The sequence below is a fragment of the Peromyscus eremicus genome, chromosome 4 (genome assembly GCF_949786415.1).
Source record: "Peromyscus eremicus chromosome 4, PerEre_H2_v1, whole genome shotgun sequence".
Taxonomy (NCBI): Eukaryota; Metazoa; Chordata; class Mammalia; order Rodentia; family Cricetidae; genus Peromyscus; species Peromyscus eremicus.
In genome coordinates, this window is record NC_081419.1 from 126049955 (window position 1) to 126071839 (window position 21885).

At 49.8% G+C, this 21885-nt stretch overlaps 1 protein-coding gene across 2 annotated transcripts; it reads left to right on the forward strand.

Moving 5' to 3' along the window:
• Positions 1-590: 590 nt before the first annotated feature.
• Ccm2l (CCM2 like scaffold protein) lies at positions 591-21477 on the forward strand. Of its 2 annotated transcripts, XM_059261656.1 has the most exons (10): positions 591-666; positions 4337-4504; positions 7869-7952; positions 8052-8235; positions 9002-9459; positions 11998-12133; positions 14382-14445; positions 16980-17109; positions 17938-18076; positions 18906-21477. In XM_059261656.1, the coding sequence occupies exons 1-10, from the start codon at positions 637-639 to the stop codon at positions 19205-19207; spliced, it is 1695 nt and encodes a 564-aa protein (XP_059117639.1). In that variant the 5' UTR covers positions 591-636; the 3' UTR covers positions 19208-21477. The 2 variants fall into 2 exon arrangements, with proteins under 2 accessions (XP_059117639.1, XP_059117640.1); XM_059261657.1 differs by lacking the exon at positions 14382-14445 and having other exon boundaries at positions 18906-19143.
• Positions 21478-21885: the final 408 nt, after the last annotated feature.

Below are 21885 nucleotides of genomic sequence, written 5' to 3' on the forward strand. Positions count from 1 at the left end.
GTGCTCTAAACCACTGAGCAACACCTTCAGCTCTACTAGTTAATGTTTATTAAGCACTTAATATGTTACAGGGGCTCTTCTAAGTGTGTTTAATCCTAGTCAAGCTACCATGAGGTCAAGATGAATGTGGAAACTGAGGCACAGTGGCTAAGTAAGTAGCAGGCAGCCAGTCCCAGAGACTCCCATAGCCACCTCTATGAGAAGTAATGATCATTACTATTATTAATTTAATTTTAAATTGCTTGGACACAGTCTGAGCACTTTCCAACCACTCTCTCATTCATTTCTCAGAGAGAGGCTGGGTTTTCTCCTGGCGTATACAGAGAAGCAGGCAGCAGGTTCCAAAGTCACCCAACAAAGTCGGTGGCAGACACAGGGGGTGATCCAAATGGGATCTCCCTCAGTCTGCTCCAACTGCCAAGCCCCTTGGACGCCATCTTTGGCCCCCACCCTTCAGTGATAGGGTCCCAAGGCAGTGTTCTCCATCTACCCCCAACCCCCACCGTCAGATGGGAGGGGCAGGAACTCTGGTGCTGGTGGAGTTTCCGACCAGGCAGGAAAAAGAACAAAGGAAATGGAAGGGGGGTCTGGCGGGGGTGGCCAGGAGGGTGGCAGGAGCAGAGGAGCCGGTTCACCATGGAATATGAAGCCAAGAAAGGGAAGAAGGTAGGTGGGAGTTTGCGGAGGACAGGGTTGAGGACTGTCCCTGAAGCTGGGGTGGGGAGGTGAGCCGGCACAGAGGTAGCAAATGTCACAAGGGGGGCCTTCCTTCTCCTTCGGAAGGATCTGCCTTTCTGTCCCGGGCAGCCAGACATCTGGGCGCTGCGCTAAGCTCCACTCTTAGTGGCCTCTGCCATATTATCCCGAGAGACAGATGGGGTCTTCCTGGGAAACCTGCTTCCTGAACATTCCGGTGGTAGCTTCCTACAGCTTCTCAGAGAGAGGGACAGACAGACACCCAGCGGACACATTCCCTGCTCACCCAGATAGAAAGGCTCAGCCAAGGTGATTATAGGCTGGCAGATTGCCCAGCCAGGCTGGGGCCTCCCACCTGCTCCCTGGCTGTCTCCCAAGCTACACCTGGCCTCCCCACCTTTGTGCAAGAACTCCCTCCTCAGCCCAAACCATCCCAAGTCTCCTCCCCATCTTCTTTTTCTGAATTTGAGTGGTTTTCCTATTTGTTACAATTCCACTTCCCACTCCATCCCCATCCACCTAGAATCCTCTTCACCCAAGAAACCTGGTTCAGAATGTTTTATAAGGCACTCACATGAGGCAGTATGGTGGCACAGGCCTGTAATCCCACATATCTGGAGAATGAAGCAGAAGGCTTACAAGTTTAAGGTCAGTCTGGGTAAGTTAGTGAGAACCTGTCTCAAAATTGTGAAAGTGGACTGGGAGTGTCCCTCCATGGCCAAATGCTTGCCTAGCACGCATAAGGCCCCAGGTTTGATACCCCAAACTGCAAAATGATATAAGAATTTTAAGTGTGAAGAGGGCCAAGGGTACAGTTCAGAAGTATTTGTGTGAGAATACAGATAAAAATCTCCAGTACTGACACAATGTGCCCGATATGAATCTGGGACCAACATATGCACATGTCCTTTCTTGGGTCTATGTATTGATTTACGAGACAGGGTAACCCAGGCTGATCCTGAACTCACTATGTAGCCCAGGCTGGCCTCAAACTCACAGCAACTCTTCTGCTTCAGCCTCCTGAGTGCTAGAACTCACCCAGTAAGGCCCGTTCTTTTGATAGACACTTACCTGTTATGTGCTATGAACTGTGCCTTGTGCTAGGGAGGACTGCTGTGGAACAATCCTTTTCTACACTATGAATGTTTTACTCTCATTGGTTAGTAAAAAGCTGACAGGCCAGTAGCTGGGCAGGAAGTTAGGTGGGAAAGCCAAAATGAGAATGATGAGAAGGAGGGTGGAATCAGGGAGATGCCAGCCAGCCAGCCACTCAGGAAGCAAGACATGCCAGAGGACAGGTAAAGTCACAGGCAATACATAGATTAATAGAAATGGGTTAATTTAAGTTGAAAGAGCTAGTTAGTAACAAGCCTGAGCTATTGGCCAAGCATTTATAATTAATATAAGCCTCTGTGTGGTAATTTGGGAAGCAGCTGCTGGGTATTGGGGAACAGGCAGTCAGGACAGGAAAATTCTGATTGTAGATGACAGTGATGAGCAATGTCAAATAAGGTCCCCCACTCCTTGGGAGCTCACAGTCTAATGAGGTAAACAATGATTAACTTTTTAAAAAGCAACAAATGGAAATGATGTAAATGTTGCACAAAGCCGCTGTGCTCAGTGCTGGAAGATGGAGCTTAGGGTATCAAGTCTTAGATTGCTGAGTTGGGCATATGAGCTGATGGGTTCAAGGAAAACAAGTAGGGGCTAAGAAACAGCCATGTTCCTTCCATGGCAGGAATTAGAAAAGCTGAGCAGCTGAGAGATGGGAGCAAGGAATACTGTATAGTAAAGTGGGGGTAAAGGGTGGGCTGAGGCTGGATCACTGGGGGCAAAGACAGACAGACAGACAGACACACACACACACACACACACACACACACACACACACACACCCTACTCACGGGTACAGGAAAACATCCTAGCTCTAACACACACACACACACACACACACACACACACACTACTCACAGGTACAGGAAAACATCCTAGCTCTAGCTAGCACCGAAGGCTCTCAAGACTTGCCTTATAATCCAGCCATGACAGATGGACTGCCCTCAGTGCCCTCAGATTCCTCTCCCTCTGCTTTTGAAGTCTCTTGAGGTCTTGTTCGTCTGTGTCCTCTGCTTGGAGAGCTTCTCCCAGATTTCTAGGAGAAGTCTGCTGCAGACGCCATGATGGTCCCTCAGAGACTTGAGTGGTCATATTACAGAATCACTCAGAGACCGTGGGGCCTCATCTCCAGGCTCTGATGCACAGGTCAAAGACTGTACCTGTAATCAGCTTCTGGGTTGTGAAACCACACTGGAGAATCACTAGCCTAGATCCTCGAGATGCAACATGAGAGCTGGGGAGATGTTCAGTTGGTAAAGTGCTTGCTGCACAACCTTGAGGACCTGAACCCACATTTTAAAAAGCCAACGTAGTGGCATGTTAACTGTGAGACGAACTGCAAAAGTTAGAGGTTGGATGAATAAACTAATAGTTTTAATAATAATCCCAGTGTTGGGAGAGAGAGACAGCAGCTCACTGCAGCTCACGCCAACCAGCCTGGACTGCTTGGCAGACAGTTCCCTGCAACACCTGAGGTTGTCCTATGATCTCCACAGTTGTGAATGTGACATGTACACACACACACACACACACACACACACACACACACACACACACACGCATGCACAAACACAAACACGTATGCACACGCAGACATGCACACACCATCAATACCCCCTATGGCTTGTTAGAAATGCAGTCTCAGGTCCCACTCCAGACCTTCTGAATCAGAATCCTCAAGCACAGTCAAATCTGATATGTACTAGTTTAGGTCACTTGTCATGACCCTGGAGGCAAGACTGGGATCTAGTGTTTTCTGAATCCCAGCACCTGGCACCCAGCACGGATTGCAGGCAGACAGGCATGAATAAATATTTGTTGAATGAACATGTAGACTTCAGTGCATGCTCTTAGGCGGCAGTTTCTTCTGTTTGTACTTGTCTTGTGGCAGAGCTAAGCAGCATACAACACGTGCTACCAGAATTTGTGGTTTGCTTTGCTGGGGCATATGTAGTCCCAGCACCCAGAGCTTTAGGAACTGCCACGGCAGTTCTAGAATGCCACCAGGGAGGGAGCCCCCAGGGCTTCAGATTCAGTAGGTCTAGGATGGGACCCAGAAGCAGCATTTCTCAGATTCCCAGGTTTTACTGCTGCTGGCCCAGGAATGCTCATCTAGAACGGCAGCTCTCACAAAGAGCAAAGCTTACACATTCTCTAAGCTTTAGGTGCTGCTGGGTTGGGCTGTGCCCTGGAATCTGCACCTGTGGCCTTGATCCATCCACAGGCAATAATAACTTAACAAATGCCTAGGCATCCTCCACTTAGCCCCAGCCTTGGCCACTCTTTGACTCTGACCGGCAGGAACATCACCCTCCCTGGGAGGCTTGGGAACTGGGATGCCCCACCTGGACTGTCACCAGCCCGGGTTCCAGCTCTGGGGCTTCACTGCTCCAGCTGGGAAAGGGGAGCCACAAGGCTGCTCCTCCTGCGGTTTGGGGGTTAATTTAGGTTGTGGAAGTAGAACTGAGCTCCTGAGCGCTCAGTAAAGCCGGTGCTGTTGTTACTGGGACTCTCCTGTCTCCCCCAGGGCTTTGTGTCTCCCATCCGAAGGCTGGTGTTCCCCAAGGCTGCACGCCAGGCTGCCTTCAGGAACCATGTCAGTCGCCGGCCCCTGCACTCTATGCCTCTGTATCCTCCTGACTACCTCATCGACCCCCACATCCTGCTGTGTGACTACCTGGAGAAAGAGGTCAAGGTGAGCATGAGAAGGGGTGGGGGGCATCGGAGGCACACCAACCCTTGACACACCCTGTGCCGTATGAAGGAAGCTGTGTCCTACCTCACAGCCACAGGTTGCACAGCCTCAGCAGGTGACACCCCCCACTGAGACCCCCAAATTGCTGTCCTAACATGGGGCTCAGAACCTACCTCCACAGGAGACTGGGTGGGAAGCTGTGCTGTGTTCCCAAAAGTTCATCCTCCTCGTGAGATTTTTGTCTGCAGTCTCCATTATTCAGTGTCTAGGTTAGAGGCAAGGCAGAGGCTGGGCGTGTGACTTGGTGGGCGAGCACTCGCCTAGCATTCTGGAGACCCCAGGCTGCATGTCCGGTGAAGGAGGCGGGGCTGGAGGTGGAGGTATTGGGAGAAGTCGCAAACGAGGGCTTTCTTATACTCAAAAGCTTGACTTCTATTTTAGAGCTACTGTGAAGGAGCACTGGAGAGGGAAACCGGTCCTCATCAGCCAAAGATCAGTGTGAGGTAGGATTAGGGCATTTAACAAACAGGCTATCTAATCAAATTTAAATTTCAGATGAGCAGTGATTATTTCTTTAGCATAAATATGCTCCAATATTAAATGGAACTAAAAGAAAAAAAAAACCCTAAAGACAAAACTGTTGTTTAACTGACATCTTGTATTTTATCTGGCAACCCTATAAATAGAGAAAAGCCAGAAAGTGAATATGTTTAAAAACCAAGAGCTGAAAATTTACGGAATAAAAAGGAAAGATGTGAGTGGTGAGATTCACCCAGAAGACTGCAATTAAAGTAATAAAAAAGTTAATTCTTACACTGAATAATAACATTTAAATGATAATGTTGCTATAACTAAGAATGGATGGGGAACTCACATATTGACTGAGAGCATCATTTTTTTTCTTTTCTTTCATGTAATACATCCTGATCACAACCTCCCCTCCCTCCAACCTTCCCAGTTCCCCACCACCACCATCTCTCCTCTCCCTCAGATCCACTGCTCCACCAAACATGGCATAACAAGATGCAGTAAGACTAGACACAAACCCTCATAGCAACGCTGGACAAGGCTACACAGGAGGAGGAAAAGAGTTCCAAGAGCAAGCAAAAGAGTCAGAGACACCCCCATTCCCACTGTTAGGAGTCCCACAAAAAAAACAATCTAAACAACCACAGCATGTATGCAGAGAGCCTGGAGCAGACCCATGCAGACTCTGTGATTGCTGCTTCAGTTTCTGTGAGCCCCTAAGAGCCCTGATTAGTTGATTCTGTGGGCTGTGTTCTCATGGTGTCCTTGACCCTTCTGGCTCCTACAATCCTTCCTCTCCCTCTTCCAATGGGTGTCCTTGACCCTTCTGGCTCCTACAATCCTTCCTCTCCCTCTTCCAACGGGGCTCCCCGAGTTCTGTCTAAAGTTTGATTGTGGGTCTCTGCTTCTGTTCCCATCAACTGCCGGAGGAAGCCTCTCTGAGGACGATTGAGCTAGACACTGATTTATGAGTATAGCAGAATACTGTTAGGATTTAATGATTTTTTTTTGTGGTCTGTCTTATTCAGTTCTATCCTAGGTCTCTGAGCCATTCAGCTTCAGGTTCCTGACCATCCAGGCAGTGTTGGGCATAGGTTCCCTCTTGTGGTGTGGGTCTCAAGTTAGGGCAGTCATTGGTTGGCAACTCCCACAATAAATATTTTTATTACTTTTATTGTCTGTTTGATTGAGACAGGGCTTCACTGTGTAGCCCTGGCTGTCCTAGAACTCACTCTGTAGACCAGGCTGTCCTCAGACTCAGAGATCCGCGTGTCTCTGCCTCCTGAGTGCTATGACACCACCACTTGGCAAGAGAGCATCATTAAAAAAAAGAAAGAAAGAAAGAAATGATATATTAATTCCATGTTTCTTTCCATTTAATCTGCAATGAGGTTGTTAAAAAGGATTAATAACGCATGGGGTGGGGAGAGGGGAATGGTTCAGTGGCTAAAGTGTTTGCTGGCAAATTTGAGGACCAGAGTGCCAATCCCCAAACCCCTATAAAGCCGGGTGCACACAGAGCATGCACCGGTGGTCCTAAAAAGCTCACACAGTCAGATGGGCGGTGGAGAGAGAGAATCCACAGAAGCTCAGGAGCCAGATCACCTGGCATGTGAGGTATAAACACACACACACACACACACACACACACACACACACACACACACACACCGCCTCCAGCAATGTGGAAGGCAAGAGCTTATCCCCTGACTTCCACACAGGTGCTTTGGCATATGCCTGCACTCACTCACGGCAACGTGTATACACATAAACACGGAAAATAGTAGCGTCTGGCCTAGCATGCAAAGGAGCTCTAAACCTGATCTCTAGCATGGCAGTGGGCTGAGGGGCACTATATCACTTTGCTTCCTGCACAGCCTTATAGAGTGAGATGGCCAGGTGTTAGTGTATGTCAGCTAGCTGTTGGAAATGTGGGCTCTGGCACATGTAATCCATACCCCACAGGGTCCAATGTCACCCAGGGAGGTCTTGAACTTGCTATGTACCCAAGAATGAACTTGGACCCTTAAACTTCCTGCTTCCACCTCCGAAGTGCTGGATTACAACATGCTCCACTACAACCTGGCCAGCCTTACCCTTTCTAGCTATAATCCAGGGCCAGACTTTTAGTTGGCTGTACTGTGTTGAGCCTTTTAACCCTTAAAGCAAAGATGAATGGATGGGAAAATATACATATGTGTGTATAGATGCATAAACTCAGAACAGGTCCTGGCTGTCAGGTTGTCAAAGTTCTTTAGAGGAACAGGAGAGAGAGAGAGAGAGAGAGAGAGAGAGAGAGAGAGAGAGAGAGAGAGAGAGAGAGAGAGAGAGAGGAGTGATTTACAGGCTGTGGTCCATCCAGTTCAACAATGACAGTCTTCTAACAGAAAAGCCAAGAATCTGAAAGTCGTTCAGTCTATGAGGCTTAATGTCTCATCTAGTCTTCAGGCTTTGTGGAAATCCTGAAGAACTGGGATCTATTACCATAGCAGGGATGCCCCTGCAGCAGGATAGATGAATTTGCCAGCGAGAGCGAGGGCAAGCACACAAAAAGTGAAAGCTTCCTTCTTCCCTGTCCTTTTATGTGGGCTGCCACCAGAAGGTGTGACCCAGATTTAAGACGGTCTCTGACTTCAAATGATACAGTCAAGAGAACCTTCCACAAGAGTGCCCAGCGGCTTGGGTTTGAGTCAGTTCTGTATGTAGTTAAGTTGACAACCCAAATTACCCATCACACTGGTTATTATTAATTTGAGTGTTTCAGCCTGTCCTGCATTAACGAGGAGGCTAGAATCTCCTAAGGCTTCTTCACGGTGACCTCCCATTTCCCATCCAGTTCCTGGGCCACCTCACCTGGGTGACTTCCTCACTGAACCCCTCCAGCCGAGATGAGCTCCTGCAGCTGCTGGACACTGCCAGGGTGAGGCGCTGGGGGAGAGGGAGGAGGGCAGGGTCTCCTTCCCTTTCCTTTCCCTTACCCCAGTCCCTGGGGACTCAGGAGATCCGACCCACCCCGTAGCAGCTGAAGGAGCTGCCTCTGAAGACCACGCCGGAGCAGGACAGCATCCTGAGCCTGTCGGCACGCTGCCTGCTGCTCACTTGGCGGGACAACGAGGAGCTCATCCTGCGCATCCCCACGCACGAGATCGCCGCTGCCTCCTACCTACAGGACGACGCGCTGCATCTGCTAGTGCTTAAGACTGGTGCGGTGCAGGGAAGCGGGGCGGGGAGGCCAACCTGCAGTGCTGGGACCATTGAGTGAAGAGCACCAGGGATGGGTCCGAGGCTGGGAGAGGGATAGCAGAAATCTGAGCACACTATTCTGAGACTAGGGGCAGGCAGAAGAAGCCATAGGCAAGACCAGACAGCCTGGGTTTGCACATGAGGAGTGGGCAGCCTGATCAGATTGAGGAGGTTGGGTGGGACAGAGAAGTTGGGAGTCCCGAGTTCCACGCAGGGCTACTTTAGTAGAGTTCAACGTTAAAGGAGGTGGTAGAAGACATAATCCCTCGGCTCTGACAGTAGGGGGCGCCCTCGGGCTAGGGGAGGACTGGGGTCTGGACTTCTAGGAGGTTACAGTCAGCAATCTGGGAGTGGGACTGAAGATAGCAGAAGTCGTACTGGAAGGCAGGGATGCTTAGACCAGGGTCACCGTCCAAATGAAGGGTAAAACTTGACCACCACCTTCAATTCAGAAAGCAGGTCTGAAGGGAAGGGCTCCAGGGTGTTTGGGGAGGATGGGTACTAAGCTACTGCCGCCCTGGAGATCTGGGGCAGAGCCAAAGTCTGGAGGCGGAGTCATAGGCCCAGGGCGGGGGAAGCGGGGAGGCGGCGAAAGTCACGACAGCAGAGCCTGGGCTCTGGTGCTGGGCGGGGCCTTAGAGCAGGGACCCCAGAACTGTGTGGTGGCCCTCCGGGTGGCCTCCGCAGCCTGTGCGGTGACCCACCCTCATCCCTGGCCTCCCCTAGGTCTGGGCGTGGACCCGGTGCCGGCGGGCGTGGACGCCAGCCCCGGAGGTACGGGGCGAGATCCGGGCCCTCCTGGCGCCGCACCCGAAAAGCGGCGGGTGGGCACGGCCGAGCGACGCCACACCATCTGCAGCCTGGACTGGCGCATGGCGTGGGGCGGGGGTGCGGGCGCCGAGGCCCGGGCGGCGGGCGGCGGCGGCAGCCTGGAGCGGCAGCGCGCGGGAGCTCGGGCGTCGGGCAGCTGGGAACGGCGACAGACGTTCAGCGGCAGCTGGGAGCGGCGGCACGCGGGCGGCGGCGGCGCGGGCAAGCCCGGCGGCAGCTGGGAGCGGCGGCAGGCGGGTGGCGGCGTCGGCGGCAGCTGGGAGCGACGCCACCCCGGCCCCAACCCGCTGGATCCCCAGAACCCCAGCCCCGACGCCTACTGCAACCTGGTCATCCTAGCTGTGGCCAACAGGGTGAGCGCGAGGCAGTGTTGGCGCCACCGTCCTGCCGGTCACAATCGCACTAATCACACCACACACGTGAAGCACCGACCCAAGACAGCCGTGGGACAACATTAACACTTAATCCCCACAGCAGCCCCTAGGGCAAATATCACACCTATCCCCATTCCTTAAGGAAGGACATAGGCTTAAAGTTTAGGTCCTGCCTAAGCAGGTGGCTTCAAGATTCGAACCCGGGAAATTCAAAGCCTTACTCTTGATAACTAAGGTAGCCGCCCAAGGCAGAAGAAGCCTTGCCATCATTCTTGCCTGCCCTGCCTGTCACCTCTCTGTCCCCATTCACCTTTGCTCTCACTCACTTGAATATACACACAGACAGTGTTTCTCTTACTGTCCTGGATCTCTCTGTGTAGTTACGACTGGCCTCGAACTCACAGAGATCCGCCTGTCTCTGCCCCCTGAGGCCTTCGTCAACACTGCCTGGCTGTCTCCGTGGTATTTATTGAGTGCCAGCTGTGTGCTCCACACTGGGCTAGGTGTTGTGTGTATGGAGGTGAACAAGCCATTTGGTGTCCTCCCTAGAGGAGTACCCAGTCCAGCAGGCGCTTTCAAGCAAGCCTGAGCCTTCCAAACATCTCCTGGGCTCTCTCTTTCTCTCAATGACGAGTGTGCTTGTGTGCAGGGAGAGGCAGCCAATGCCTGGAACGTGGCACTGTAGCTCAGGCCCCCACGCTGAGATACTTTCTCACTTGCTATCTAGGGCTCCTTCTCTGGTTTTCCCCACTCCCCACGCCACACTCCTGCTTGGAAGCTGGTACCTCCTTTTCTCTCCAGCCTCTTAAAGTAGGGGTTGTCTAGATGTTATCCTCAGTCTTCTCTCCTTTATCCACACTTGTTTCTAGGTGATTTCGACTCTGCTGCCTTCTAAAACCTGGAGAACACCCTGAATTTCATCTCTAACCAAATTTCCGCTCATCTTGTCTTTTCCAGGTCTGCCTGTCATTGCAGCATGAATTTGTCCCATTGAGCTCCCAGTCTCCTCCCAAACCTGAAGGCACCTTCATCTCCTTGTTTCAATTGAATGGCAGCTCCATCCTTGGTGGCTCGGACTAAAACCTTGTAGTGGGCCTTGGTTTGTCTGTCTCTGCCTCTGTCTCTATCTCTGTCTTGCACACACACACACACACACACACACACACACACACACACACACATACACACACACACAATCTACTCTGTCAATAGATCCCACTGGCCTTATTTTTAAATACATGCAAATCCTATGGCCTGTACTGTCCATACCCAGCTCCATCTCCCCTCGCTGGGATAATGTCATCATGCTCTACCCCCATTGGCTCAGCCCTTTCTTACATTCTGTACTCTACTGCCTCATCCAACACGACCTCATCCTGGAAACTTGACTAGGGTGACGAGGAAATGAAAAAGGACAGACACATAGACAGACAGAAAAGCTAGGATCGATGGGTCATGCTGACTCTGAAAGGAAGTGATATGATAGGGAATGGAGGAAGAGACTGTTTCAACAGGAAAACTTAGTTTGTTATTGTTTAAAATGAAGCAAGGAGAAGAAACAGTCAGTCCAACCAAGGGCCTGCAAATTGAGCACCTGACAGAGGCAACCACGTCCGTTGGCTATCCCACTCAAGCGTGGCAGCTTTAAGGCTTCGGTCCTGGCCTGGTGGTAGAATAAGTAAATGAGTTGCTTTCCAGGGCTCTGAAGTACAGTGGTCCCAAGCACACCAGTCAGAGCTAAAACGCCCGATGCCAGCCTTAACTATAAAATGAGGGTCCTCTCTGACCTGTCTTCTGTAGGGTCATGGCAAGCATCGACCCTGGTGTAAATATCAGTACCTGCTACAACCACAGATACCCATCCTGAATTACATTTTAATGTTTACCTTAGGCTTTTTTAGAGGCAGTGTATTCGTAAGCAGGATCTTTTTCAATCAGTTATTGTTTCAAATAGGAATTGCAGAATACTTGGCAGTTATTCTGTGTCTCGCTCGAAGAGGTGACTTCCTCCTCGAATGCACAGTCTCCGAAGCCTTGCCCAAGCCTCTTCCTTCTACAGAGACTACTGTCATTACATTGTTTCCACTATCGCATTGGGTACCAGGGAGCCCACAGCTGTACATTGTGTCCAATAGTAACAACAGCACTGAGCCTAAGGTTTTGATTCTTTGAAGTGTCCCTCCTCCTCTTAATCCCATCTTCATACTGGGCTTCAGATCATGCACCTGTACAGTAAGTTAAACGAGCCCCTATGTTAGGTAAAGTTCATGATAGGCCAAGAATCCCCTGGAAGTCTGGAATGTATTTTCATGGCACAGGAGTCAGAGTTGCCTCTGGGTTCTATGAAAGATCATAAGAACAGGAGAGGAGCCATATAATTTTGAGGGGAAATGTCTTTGAAATTCGCTTAAGGGGGCCCAAGGGGTGTGTCTCAGTACCGGCTCGCACTGCATCTGGGGAAGCAGAGGTGCCCTGATAGAGGCTAAGAGCTGAGCTCTCTTCCTCCCCCTGGACCAGGATGCTGCTGAGGAGTCCTGTGCACTCATCTGTCAAGTCTTCCAGATCATCTATGGGGACCAGAGCATCGAGTGTGTAGACCGAGCTGGCTACCACTACAGATCCACGCCCAAGCGGCCGTGGCTCTCCAGCTGCAGTGAGTACCTAAACTCCCAGAAAGCACCCAGAAAGGCTGGATGTCCTGAGAGTCGGGGCTGATAAAGGTCTTTAGGGGTTCTGAGCTGTACCCCAGTTCTAGGGGTCCACTTAATAGAATATCAGTCTTCAAGATGACCTTTTAAGAGATGATCAGGTTGTCAAGTTTGGGATGAGTATGAACTTGGGCACTTGAAACTTCTCTCTTGTTTTGGATGTCCCTGCTTTGCAGAAAGTTAAGCTCGTGTATTGTCTGTTAACTGCGTCATCCACCCCATGAGGCTCCTAGGTTAACATTGCTGGATTAGTCCATGTATGCAGTCAAGGGCCGAAGTTAAAGTGAGACAAACAGGGGCATTTATTGAGTGCCAATTAGGTGCCAAGCACAATAGCAAGGTGCCAAGTCGTCTTCTTCTTCTTCTTCTTCTTCTTCTTCTTCTTCTTCTTCTTCTTCTTCTTCTTCTTCTTCTTCTTTAAGGTTTTCTACTTTTATTTTATATGCATTGGTGTTTTGCCATGAGTGTCAGGTCCCCTGGAACTAGAGCTACAGAAAGTTGTGAGCTGCCATGTGGGTGCTGGGAATTGAACCTGGGTCCTCTGGAAGAACAGTCAATGCTCTTAACCGCTAAGCCATCTCTCCAGCCCCCGCCAAGTCTTCTTGACTCTTCATGCAACTTACTTGTCTCATTCACCTAGCACAGGACTGGGCACACCACAGATGATAGACAGGTAGTCTTTGGATAAGTGAAAAATGCTCAGAGCCTGGGCTGGTGAGAAGGCTCAGTGGGGGAAGGGTGCCCGCAGCTAAGCTTGATAACCTGAGTTCGATCCTCAGGACTCACTCACAGGCTGGAAGGAGAAACTGAGTCCCAAAAGCTGTCCTCTCACCTCCACATGGGCACCCTGGCATATGCAAGCTCAAGCCCAAGCACATATACACAAAATAGATAATTTTGTGTAATTAAAAAAATTTTAAATCTCTCAGAGCTAGACTTGGTGGCATATGCCAATAGTCCTCAGCTCTTGGGAAGCTGAGGCAGGAGGAGCCATTTAAGGTCAGCCTGAGCTACAATGGAAAAGCCTTGTCTTAAAAAAGGAAAAGATCTAGGCATAGTGGTGGTACATGTCATTAATCTCAGCACTTGGGAGGCAGAGGCAGGAAGATCTCTGTGCGTTCGAGACATAGCGGGTTCCAGGCTAGCTAGGACTACATAGTGAGACCCTGTCTAGAAAGGAAAAGAAAAAGGACGAGGAGCCTTTCTGAGGCCCTGTGGATCCAGTTTTACAATTTAAAACAACAAAAAAAAAAAAAAAAAAAAAAAAAAAAAAAAGTTGAGTCTCAGAGTAGTCAATAAATTGTCACAGGTCATACTGTCAAGAGTCAGAAGCCAAACCTAATCTGTCTGGTTCCACAGCTTCTACCTGCAACAGCCTGCCTCTGTGTGCTAGGTCACTGAGTGAATTCCCCCCTCCACAGCCTGCTACGGGGTGGTCTCTGTTTGCACAGCTCCAGCAGCTGGGGCATTGGCCTTCTGAAGGCCCTCCTACCCGCAGGAGCTGTGCCAGCTAGGAAGCTGGGTATCTCATCAGATCCCACCAGGATGCTGGGTGAATGAATGAGAGCACTCATCTGGTAGTCGACCATTCATTCATTCAACAGATATTTGCTGAGCACTGACTGTCTCGGGCCCAGTTGTAATCTGCAAGATATACTGATGGTGGGTAAACTGAGGCATGGCCACACCTTCCTGCAAGTTGCATGGAATAGTCACACAGATAAATGTCTAACCACAGACAGTGTTTTGAGAACCTGTAATGAGGAACTGGCCTCTGAGAATTCAGGGTGACCGATTGACCCCGAGTGAGCTGGGATGAGAAGGCCATGCCTGGACAGTTGAGGGGCAGACTGAGGAGGAGGCACATTCTCCACAAATGCTGCTGCTTTCCTTTCACACTTCCAACCCTCTTCCCCCTTGCAGAATCTTCCTGACTCACCTAAACACACACTTACCAACACTTCCCCATTGGCTCTCATTTGCCGTTCCCCACATCCCATCGAAAAGGCAGATGCTACGCGCCTGGGCACTGAGGAAGATGAGGATCAGGGAGATTGTTGCCCACAGCTGGCAGTGGGTCAGGGCTGGGCCAGAGCTAGATCCCAGGGTACCGCTAAGGTTGGGGCTTCAGGGAGCCTAAGATACTGGTCCCTGCCCGTCACTTCTGACACTTCTTCTGTCTGCTGGTCCCAGGTGAGAGCTGCCGCACAGATGGGACGTTTGCCTACGACGCCGACTTGAGCTGCTGCAGCTCCTTGTGGGTATCACCCTTGTCGGGGATGCCGGTGTTCTCCTCCTCACCCCTACCCAAACAGGGCCACTCCTCTAGAGCGCGCGGGGGGGGGGGGGGGGGGAACCCAACCCTGATTTGCGTTGAGGGTGGGATGTAAGCAGAGCTCCAGGATAAACCCCGAGAGACCTAGAAATGCCAGAGCTCAGACCCGGGTCCGCAGAGATCTTCAGGTCTCCTAGGTTTAGTGGCCTGCAGAGTCCAAAGTTACAGCTAATGCTGCAAACAATGTTGGTTGACTTTAGTGTTGGCTCTGTATAACAGAAAACCCTGAGGAGGGTGGGTTTAAAAAGACAAGATTGGTTTTCTTGTCGTTTTACATAAAGTATAACAAGAGTTCGGGGCTTCCTGCTCCTCTGGGCCCCCGAGCTTCTCTTCCGGTCACAGCTTCCTCTTCACCATCCTCAGAGTAACCTCACGGTCTAAGCTGTAGCTACAGCCTTGCAGCAGCACACCAGGAGCCTCTGTAGGGAGGGTGGAGGCCAGGGAGTACTTCAGCATTGCCATGCATCTTAGCATGCAAGAGACCCTGGATTCATCCCCAGCAACACACACACACACACACACACACACACACACACACACACACACACACACACACGTCCTATCTAGCTTACATTTTAGTAGTCAGAATTTGGCCACTTGGTCAGAACTAGCTGCAAGCCAGGCTGGAAAATGTAGGCTAAAACAGCTTTCTGGGTGCTGGGGTTGTAGCTCAGGTGGTAGAGTCTACTTTTCCTAGCTATGCACAAAGCTCTGGTTCGATCCCTCACACTACCTAAAATGATGCACACCTGTAACCTCTGCACTGGGAAGGTAGAAGAAAGAGAATCGAAGTTCAAGGTTACCCTTGGCTACATAGTGAGTTCCAGACCAACCTGGGATACATGAAACCTGCCTCAAAAAAAAAATTTAGAGAATTCTGTTAAGAATATTGCCTATCCCAGTTTGCTCAAGATAGAGGAGTTTCACAAGATATGGGATTTTTAGTTTAAATTCAATAAAGTCCTGAGCAGACCTATAGTAATAGGTCCTGTTATTAAGGACACTAGTGTTGGCAAGTAGTGTGCCCTATCTACACTATCGTTAACATTGGCACTACATTTGCCTCCCTAAGCCTGTGTGCGCATAGACTAGTCCATAGCCAACCTGACTTGGCTGAGGAGAGCAAAATCACACTAAGGACACATTTGCTGAGCTTGCTGTATGCCGTAAAGCACGCCATTGACTTTTGTTGGGACCTGTGTGGCTAGTTATCTATTTCAAAGGGTCTATGACCCGAAGTGCTTTACAAATATTAGTTCCTGTCATTTTCACAATGACACCAGTCTTCAGCCTCCCATTTTACAGATGGAAAAGCTGAGGACTAGGGAAACAACGTTTAGCATTGCAGGGATCAATGAGCTACGAGCACAAGTAAGCTGGGATGTGAACTCAGGAGTCTGCACCCTCGCCAAGTCTCTAGACCCAGCACTTGGGAGGTGAAAGCCAAAGGATCTGAAGTTCAAAGCCCACTTCAGTTACATAGTGAGTTTGAGGCTAGCCTGGGCAACATGAGACCATGGCTCAAACAACAAGCAAAAGGAGTACACAGTCTTGGCCAGGAAGCTGTGCTGTCCTGTATATAATAATAGAAAGTGATTCTGAAACAAGTTAAAAACCAAGTGAGGTGGGAGCCCAGGGTAGACATCTTATTTTAAAAGCAGTTAATAAAGAGAACTTCCTGCATGGGGCTGGGGGTGCACCTGACTTGAGAGTGTTTGCCTAGCACATCAGAAGCCCTGGTTCCACCCCCATCATCACATAAACCAGGCTTGGTAGTTCATGCCTGTAATCCTAGCATTTGGGAGGTAGAGGCAAGAGGATCAAAAGTTCAAGGCTAGTTTTAGCTACATAGAGAGTTTAAGGCCAGTCTAGGATATGTGAGACCCTGTCAAAAACAAAACAGAACCCTCCACGATGAGCCCGGCAGCCTGGTTTACAGAAAGGACGAAAGGAGAAAGCAAGAGCCACACAATTTAGCACAAGATTCAGCCAGCATTGATGATACCACACTGAAGAGAAGCTTCCTGGCCTATGGGAGTCAGAAGAGGACCTTATTTAGGAACCAGAAGGGCTTCCCAAAACTGATGATAGTTGAGCTGGGGATAAAAGGGACAGGGCATCCACACAGAGAATGAACACAGCCACACAGGAACAGCAAGGATTCAGAACAAGCAGGTAGGGACCTTGTGACTATAATATCAGATATGAGAGAGAAAGTGAGGAGGAGAGAGGATTCCAGGGAACATCATGAGCAAAGGCCCGGGATGAGGTAAGGAAGGCAGTGTGATCTGAGTTCTGAGAGCAGGAGAGGGCTTGAAAGGTTGCTGGGCCTCATGAAGAGCTTTGGAGGGAAAGATGAGGCCTAGGATGGGGCTTTGAGCACTGGTACATAGGACCAACCAACTTTAAGGAAAGGAACAGAGGTTGATGAGGGTCTTTTCCTCTTGTCTCTGCAGCAATGGCTCCCAGGACACATTTGAAGCATGTTACAGTGGTGCATCCACCCCGTCTTTCCATGGCTCCCACTGCAGCAGTATTGACCACAGCAGCTGGGCCTTCGAGCAGCTACAGGATTACATGGTCACGGTGAGTGGGGTGGCAGTGCTCCGCAGCAAGCACAGTGCATTGCAGGAATCTTATGTGACAGCTCAGAGGCCAGGGAGGGAGATGCGATGGGGAGAGGCCAGCTTAGAAAAGCCTTGACTGACATCAGCCAGCACTGAATGTTCTAAGCCCTTTCGAACATCTTGTCTTTTATCTTTTCAACAACCCCAAGGATGTGGGAGATCCCTTCTCACCACAGGTACAGAGGAGGAAAGGCAAGGATCAGAGAGGTAGTGACCTCCTGACACCACAGAGGTGGTCACCAAAGGATTGGGCTTAGGAAGCTGGACCCACATCCCATCCTAGATGCAAAGGACCAGATATTCCCCCAGTGGGCAATGGAAGGTTTTGGAGCTAGACTAGGCCAGGCAGACTGTCGAAGAGAACCCCAGCATTTTTAGCAGGAATCGAGTTTTATTGCGCTCTGGGACTGGTCTCCAAGGGTGTCCCTGTAGACAGATTTTTCTTTGGGCCACCAATTCCCAAAAAACAACACAGAGACTTATTATTAATCATGAAAGCTCGGCCTATAGCTTAGGCTTGTTTCTAACTAGCTCTTATAACTTAAATTAACCCACTTCTATTAATTTACTTTCTGCCTCCTGGCTTTATTACCCCATCTCCACACTGCCCATCCTGCTTGCTATGCATCTCCTAGTATCTCCACCTTCTTCTTCCCAGCATCCTCTCTGCCTGGAAATCCTGCCTAGCTATTATTGGCCAGTTTAGCTTTTTATTAAACCAGTCAGAGTGACACATCTTCACAGTGCACAAAAAGATCACTCCACAACACATTCCTTGTTCTCACAGCTGCGGAGTAAGCTGGGTCCCCCTGAGATCCAGCAGTTCGCAATACTGCTACGGGACTATCGCCTGGGGCTGCCTATCCAGGACTTCTGTGCAGGCCTGCAGAAACTCTATGGGGACCGTCGCAAGTTCCTTCTCATTGGTAAGCCCCAGCTCCCCTTGGCTCCTAGCATCCCTAGTCGGGCACCACCTGGGAGCGCTTTGTTCTTCCAGCCCCTAAGGCCAAGACCTTGAGACCCTGGAACAGAGAAGGAAGGCAAGAGTATAGAGAAGGAAAATTGCCAGGAAACAGCTGACATGAACAAAGCCCTCGGGTAGCAAAGCTGGGTCAGGTTGTGACCCACCCCTACACACACAGCCTGGGGTGGAGGGCTCAGCCTCAGAGAGGCAAAGGAACCTGTCGAGAGTCACACAGCTAGTGTGTTAGTTAGGGTTAATAAGCACCAGAGGAATAACGCCAGCAGCACACGAGCACATGTTGGGCAGTTATCACAAGCCAAGCATGAAAGCATGGGAAGTAAATACAGTTATTTTGTGCCCATTTGCATGCAAAGAAACTGAGACTCAGAGTAGCAAAGTAAAGGAAGAAAGTCAAAGAGCTAAAAGGGGCCGGAGGCAAAACTAATGTTTATGGGGCTCAGCATGGGAAGTAGCTTGTTATTACATTTGCACCAAAACAGGTAAAAAGATCTATTTTTACAGATGAGGAAAGTGAGGTTTGGGTAGTTATTTAATATAGGTTGTGTAGCTAATAAGTGGGAATGTAACCCTAAGAATATACTAAGCTAACAAATATGTGGGGAGCCTTGGGTCATCTGCTGTTCTGTGAGGTTAAAAAAAAGAAAGAAAAGAAAAGAAATCTTGGGCAAAGCCACACTGGCAGAGACAGGATTTGAACTCAGACTTCCAGAGAGGGGCACTCCTTCGCAGACTGGCCGAATGAGGGAATCACCTTGCCCTGTGTCCTGTAGGGATGCGGCCCTTTATTCCGGACCAGGACATCGGCTACTTCGAGAGTTTCCTGGAGAGTGTGGGCATCCGTGAGGGTGGCATCCTCACCGACAGCTTCGGCCGCATCAAGCGCAGCATGAGCTCCACGTCTGCCTCTGCGGTGCGCAGCTACGACGGGGCAGCCCAGCGGCCCGAGGCGCAGACCTTCCACCAGCTGCTGGCCGACATCACACACGACATCGAGGCTCTGGCCCCTGACGACGACGTCTACGAGGATGTCTCCCCAAGCGGGGGCGATCAGGGTGAAGACAACTACCTATAGCCCCGCTGGCCGCCTCGGGTCTCGCACACTTGGACACCATCCTCTGACTGCCTAGACATCCTGGGTTCCCATCTGTGCCTTCTGGGCTTCTGTTCCTACAGATGGGTTTCCAGGGCTTCAGTTCCTGCAATACTAAGAACGTCCTGCAGATGGCTTTACTCTAGGGAGAGCCGGACCCTAGAGTTCTCTACAGGATGAAGAATCGCTCCACCTACTGGCGGACAGAAAAGTTTTCCAATTCAAGCCCCAGCTTTCTGCACACCTGGCCCAACCTCAAAACAAATCCATTTTCAGAGCCCAGAGACCTCTCTTCAATTTTACAGCCTGAGAAACTGAGAAGTTTTTGTTGTTGTTGTTGTTTTGTTTTGTTTTTTAAGGAATGAATATGAGGGAATGACCCTGTTCTTCTTGGATATCGCTACCTATTTCCACATCTGTACAGTAATTTCACCTCTTTTCACAAGTGGTCATCGGGATGAATGGAAGTCAAGACTTTAGTATTGAGGTCAAGACCTTAGCCTAGCATGCTGTAGATGCTCAATAAGTGCTGTTTCCTTCCACTTGGAATGTTTTCTGACTCAGTTTACCTACCGTTCCTGGGAGCAGTGGGTGGAATGAGATCTCACAAAGACTGAAGGAGTTTACAGCCTGAAGAAGAAACTGGACTGGCCTTCACAGTGGTCTTATAGCCTGGCCTTGTGCCCAAGCCCCAAACACGCACTCAGGACTCTGCAGACGCTTGCCCTGGGGCTGGGCGAGTCAAAGAACAGAGCAGGTTGGTTCTTCTGTGAGCTATGGATGTTAAGACAAGGCCAGCCCTTGGCACAGCCTGAGTGAGGACGGTGAGCCTTGAGAGGAGGCCAGACAGATACTTCTAGAAGAGATAAAATGTGTCTGCAAAACCTTGCTAAGCCTTCCATGGCCAAATATTTTCAAATCACGTGATCACTGGGACTTAGTGTTCCAGATTCCCACTTGGTTTTTTGTGGCCGATGACTGTCTCTTCATCACTGGGTCATGCAAGGCTCTCCTGGTGTTCTGTTTCATTCCTCCCCTGTCCATATTCTTCTCCACACCACAAACCCCAGCCCCACATGTCAAAAACTCTTCCCTGTCCATGAAACACATAATGCTGGGCTGGGAAGATCATGCCGTGAGTGAAATGCCTACCTCGAAATTATGATGGCCTGAGTTCGAATCCCCAGCACCCATGTAAAAAGCTAGTGTGGTCACATATGTCTTTAACCCTAGCTGGGGTCAGGGGTACAGAGAGAGTGGCCAGCTAATCAGTAAGTGTGGGTGAGAGACCCTCAGCTCAGTGAGACGGCTCAGATTGTAAAGCACTTGTTGCATAAGCCTGGCCGCCTGAGTTCGAGCCCCAGAACCCATATAAAGGTGGGGGGAGGAAACCAGCTGCACAAAGTTGTCTTCTGACCCCCACACATGAGCACAGCGGCATCATTACCACCACCCTGCATGTATGCATGCACAGACACTAATAATAATAATTTTTGGTTAACAAAGAGAGACCCTTTCTTAAAAGGTAAGGCACAGAGAGACTGAAGAAAACGCTCAGCATTGACCTCTGACCTCCACATGCACACAAACCCAGACATGTACACACACACGTACACTAGGCAATGCTATGTGCACGGGAACACAGCATAAGTGACGTCAGAATGGGTTCTAATTCTTTGACTTCCTTTCACAAATGTGTTGTTTTGCCCTTTGGGTTGGATGGTCAGTGGTGTGATATTTTGTGTTGTTCTTGTCTTTTTGATGGGATCTTGCTGTGCAGCCAAAGCTGCACCCAACTCAAGATCCTCCTGCCTCAGTCACTTGAGTACTTGGATAATAGGTGTGCAGCACCATGCCTAGCCCACTCTGTAATGTTTTTAAGGTCCAGACACATTATTGTGGGAAAACATAGATTATTGCATTCAAAAGCTGCCAGATATTCCAAGTTAAGTATTCCCTCTCTTTTTCCAGTCCCGATGATGGAAAGTTTGCTTTCAACCCTCTCATACCACAAACACTGCTGTGAGGAACATCTTTGGCCCCTGTGGACCCATGTGAAGATTCCTTTGAGCTCTGCCAGGAGTGGAATTAGTAGATCCCAGACACACGTGTGTAAATTTCACAAAACCCTTCCAGAATGCCTATCCACAGCTTTCAAACAATGCTGTTGCCTTGCACATCCATCCGTTTTCTCTAATGCCTGGCTATAATATTTGTCTATCAGTTTGGATGTGGCATCTAAGCAGGACTCAGCCTCAAAATAAAAAAGCCTAAGAAATACTGGGATATAGCTCAATAGTAGAATGTTTGCCTAGTATGTATGTGACCCTAAATTCAATTCCCAGTAACACACACAAACACAAACACACACAAACACACACACACACACACACACAGACAAATACACATATACCATGCACTCTTGAATTTCTGTGTTAATCCTGAGATCTGTGTTGTTGTTGTTTGTTGTTTGTTGTTTTGCTGTTGAGATAGTGCCTCATGTAACCTAGGCTGGCTTCAAACTTCTGATCCTCCTAAGTTCTAGGATTAAAGATGTGCACTGCATGCCTGGCTTGTGGGATGCTGAGCATCGTGAACGCCAGGTGAGCACTCTCTGAACTAAGCTACATCCCTAGCCAGCTCCTGAGATCTGAGGCCTC

What these genes read in the sequence shown, in the direction of transcription:
- Ccm2l (XM_059261656.1), top strand. Translation starts at nt 637, where the DNA reads ATGGAATATGAAGCCAAGAAAGGGAAGAAG. An exon ending in AGCTGCTGGACACTGCCAGG is followed by an intron (nt 7,953 to 8,051) that starts GTGAGGCGCTGG and finishes CCCACCCCGTAG; the next exon opens with CAGCTGAAGGAGCTGCCTCT. An exon ending in TCGCAAGTTCCTTCTCATTG is followed by an intron (nt 18,077 to 18,905) that starts GTAAGCCCCAGC and finishes TGTGTCCTGTAG; the next exon opens with GGATGCGGCCCTTTATTCCG.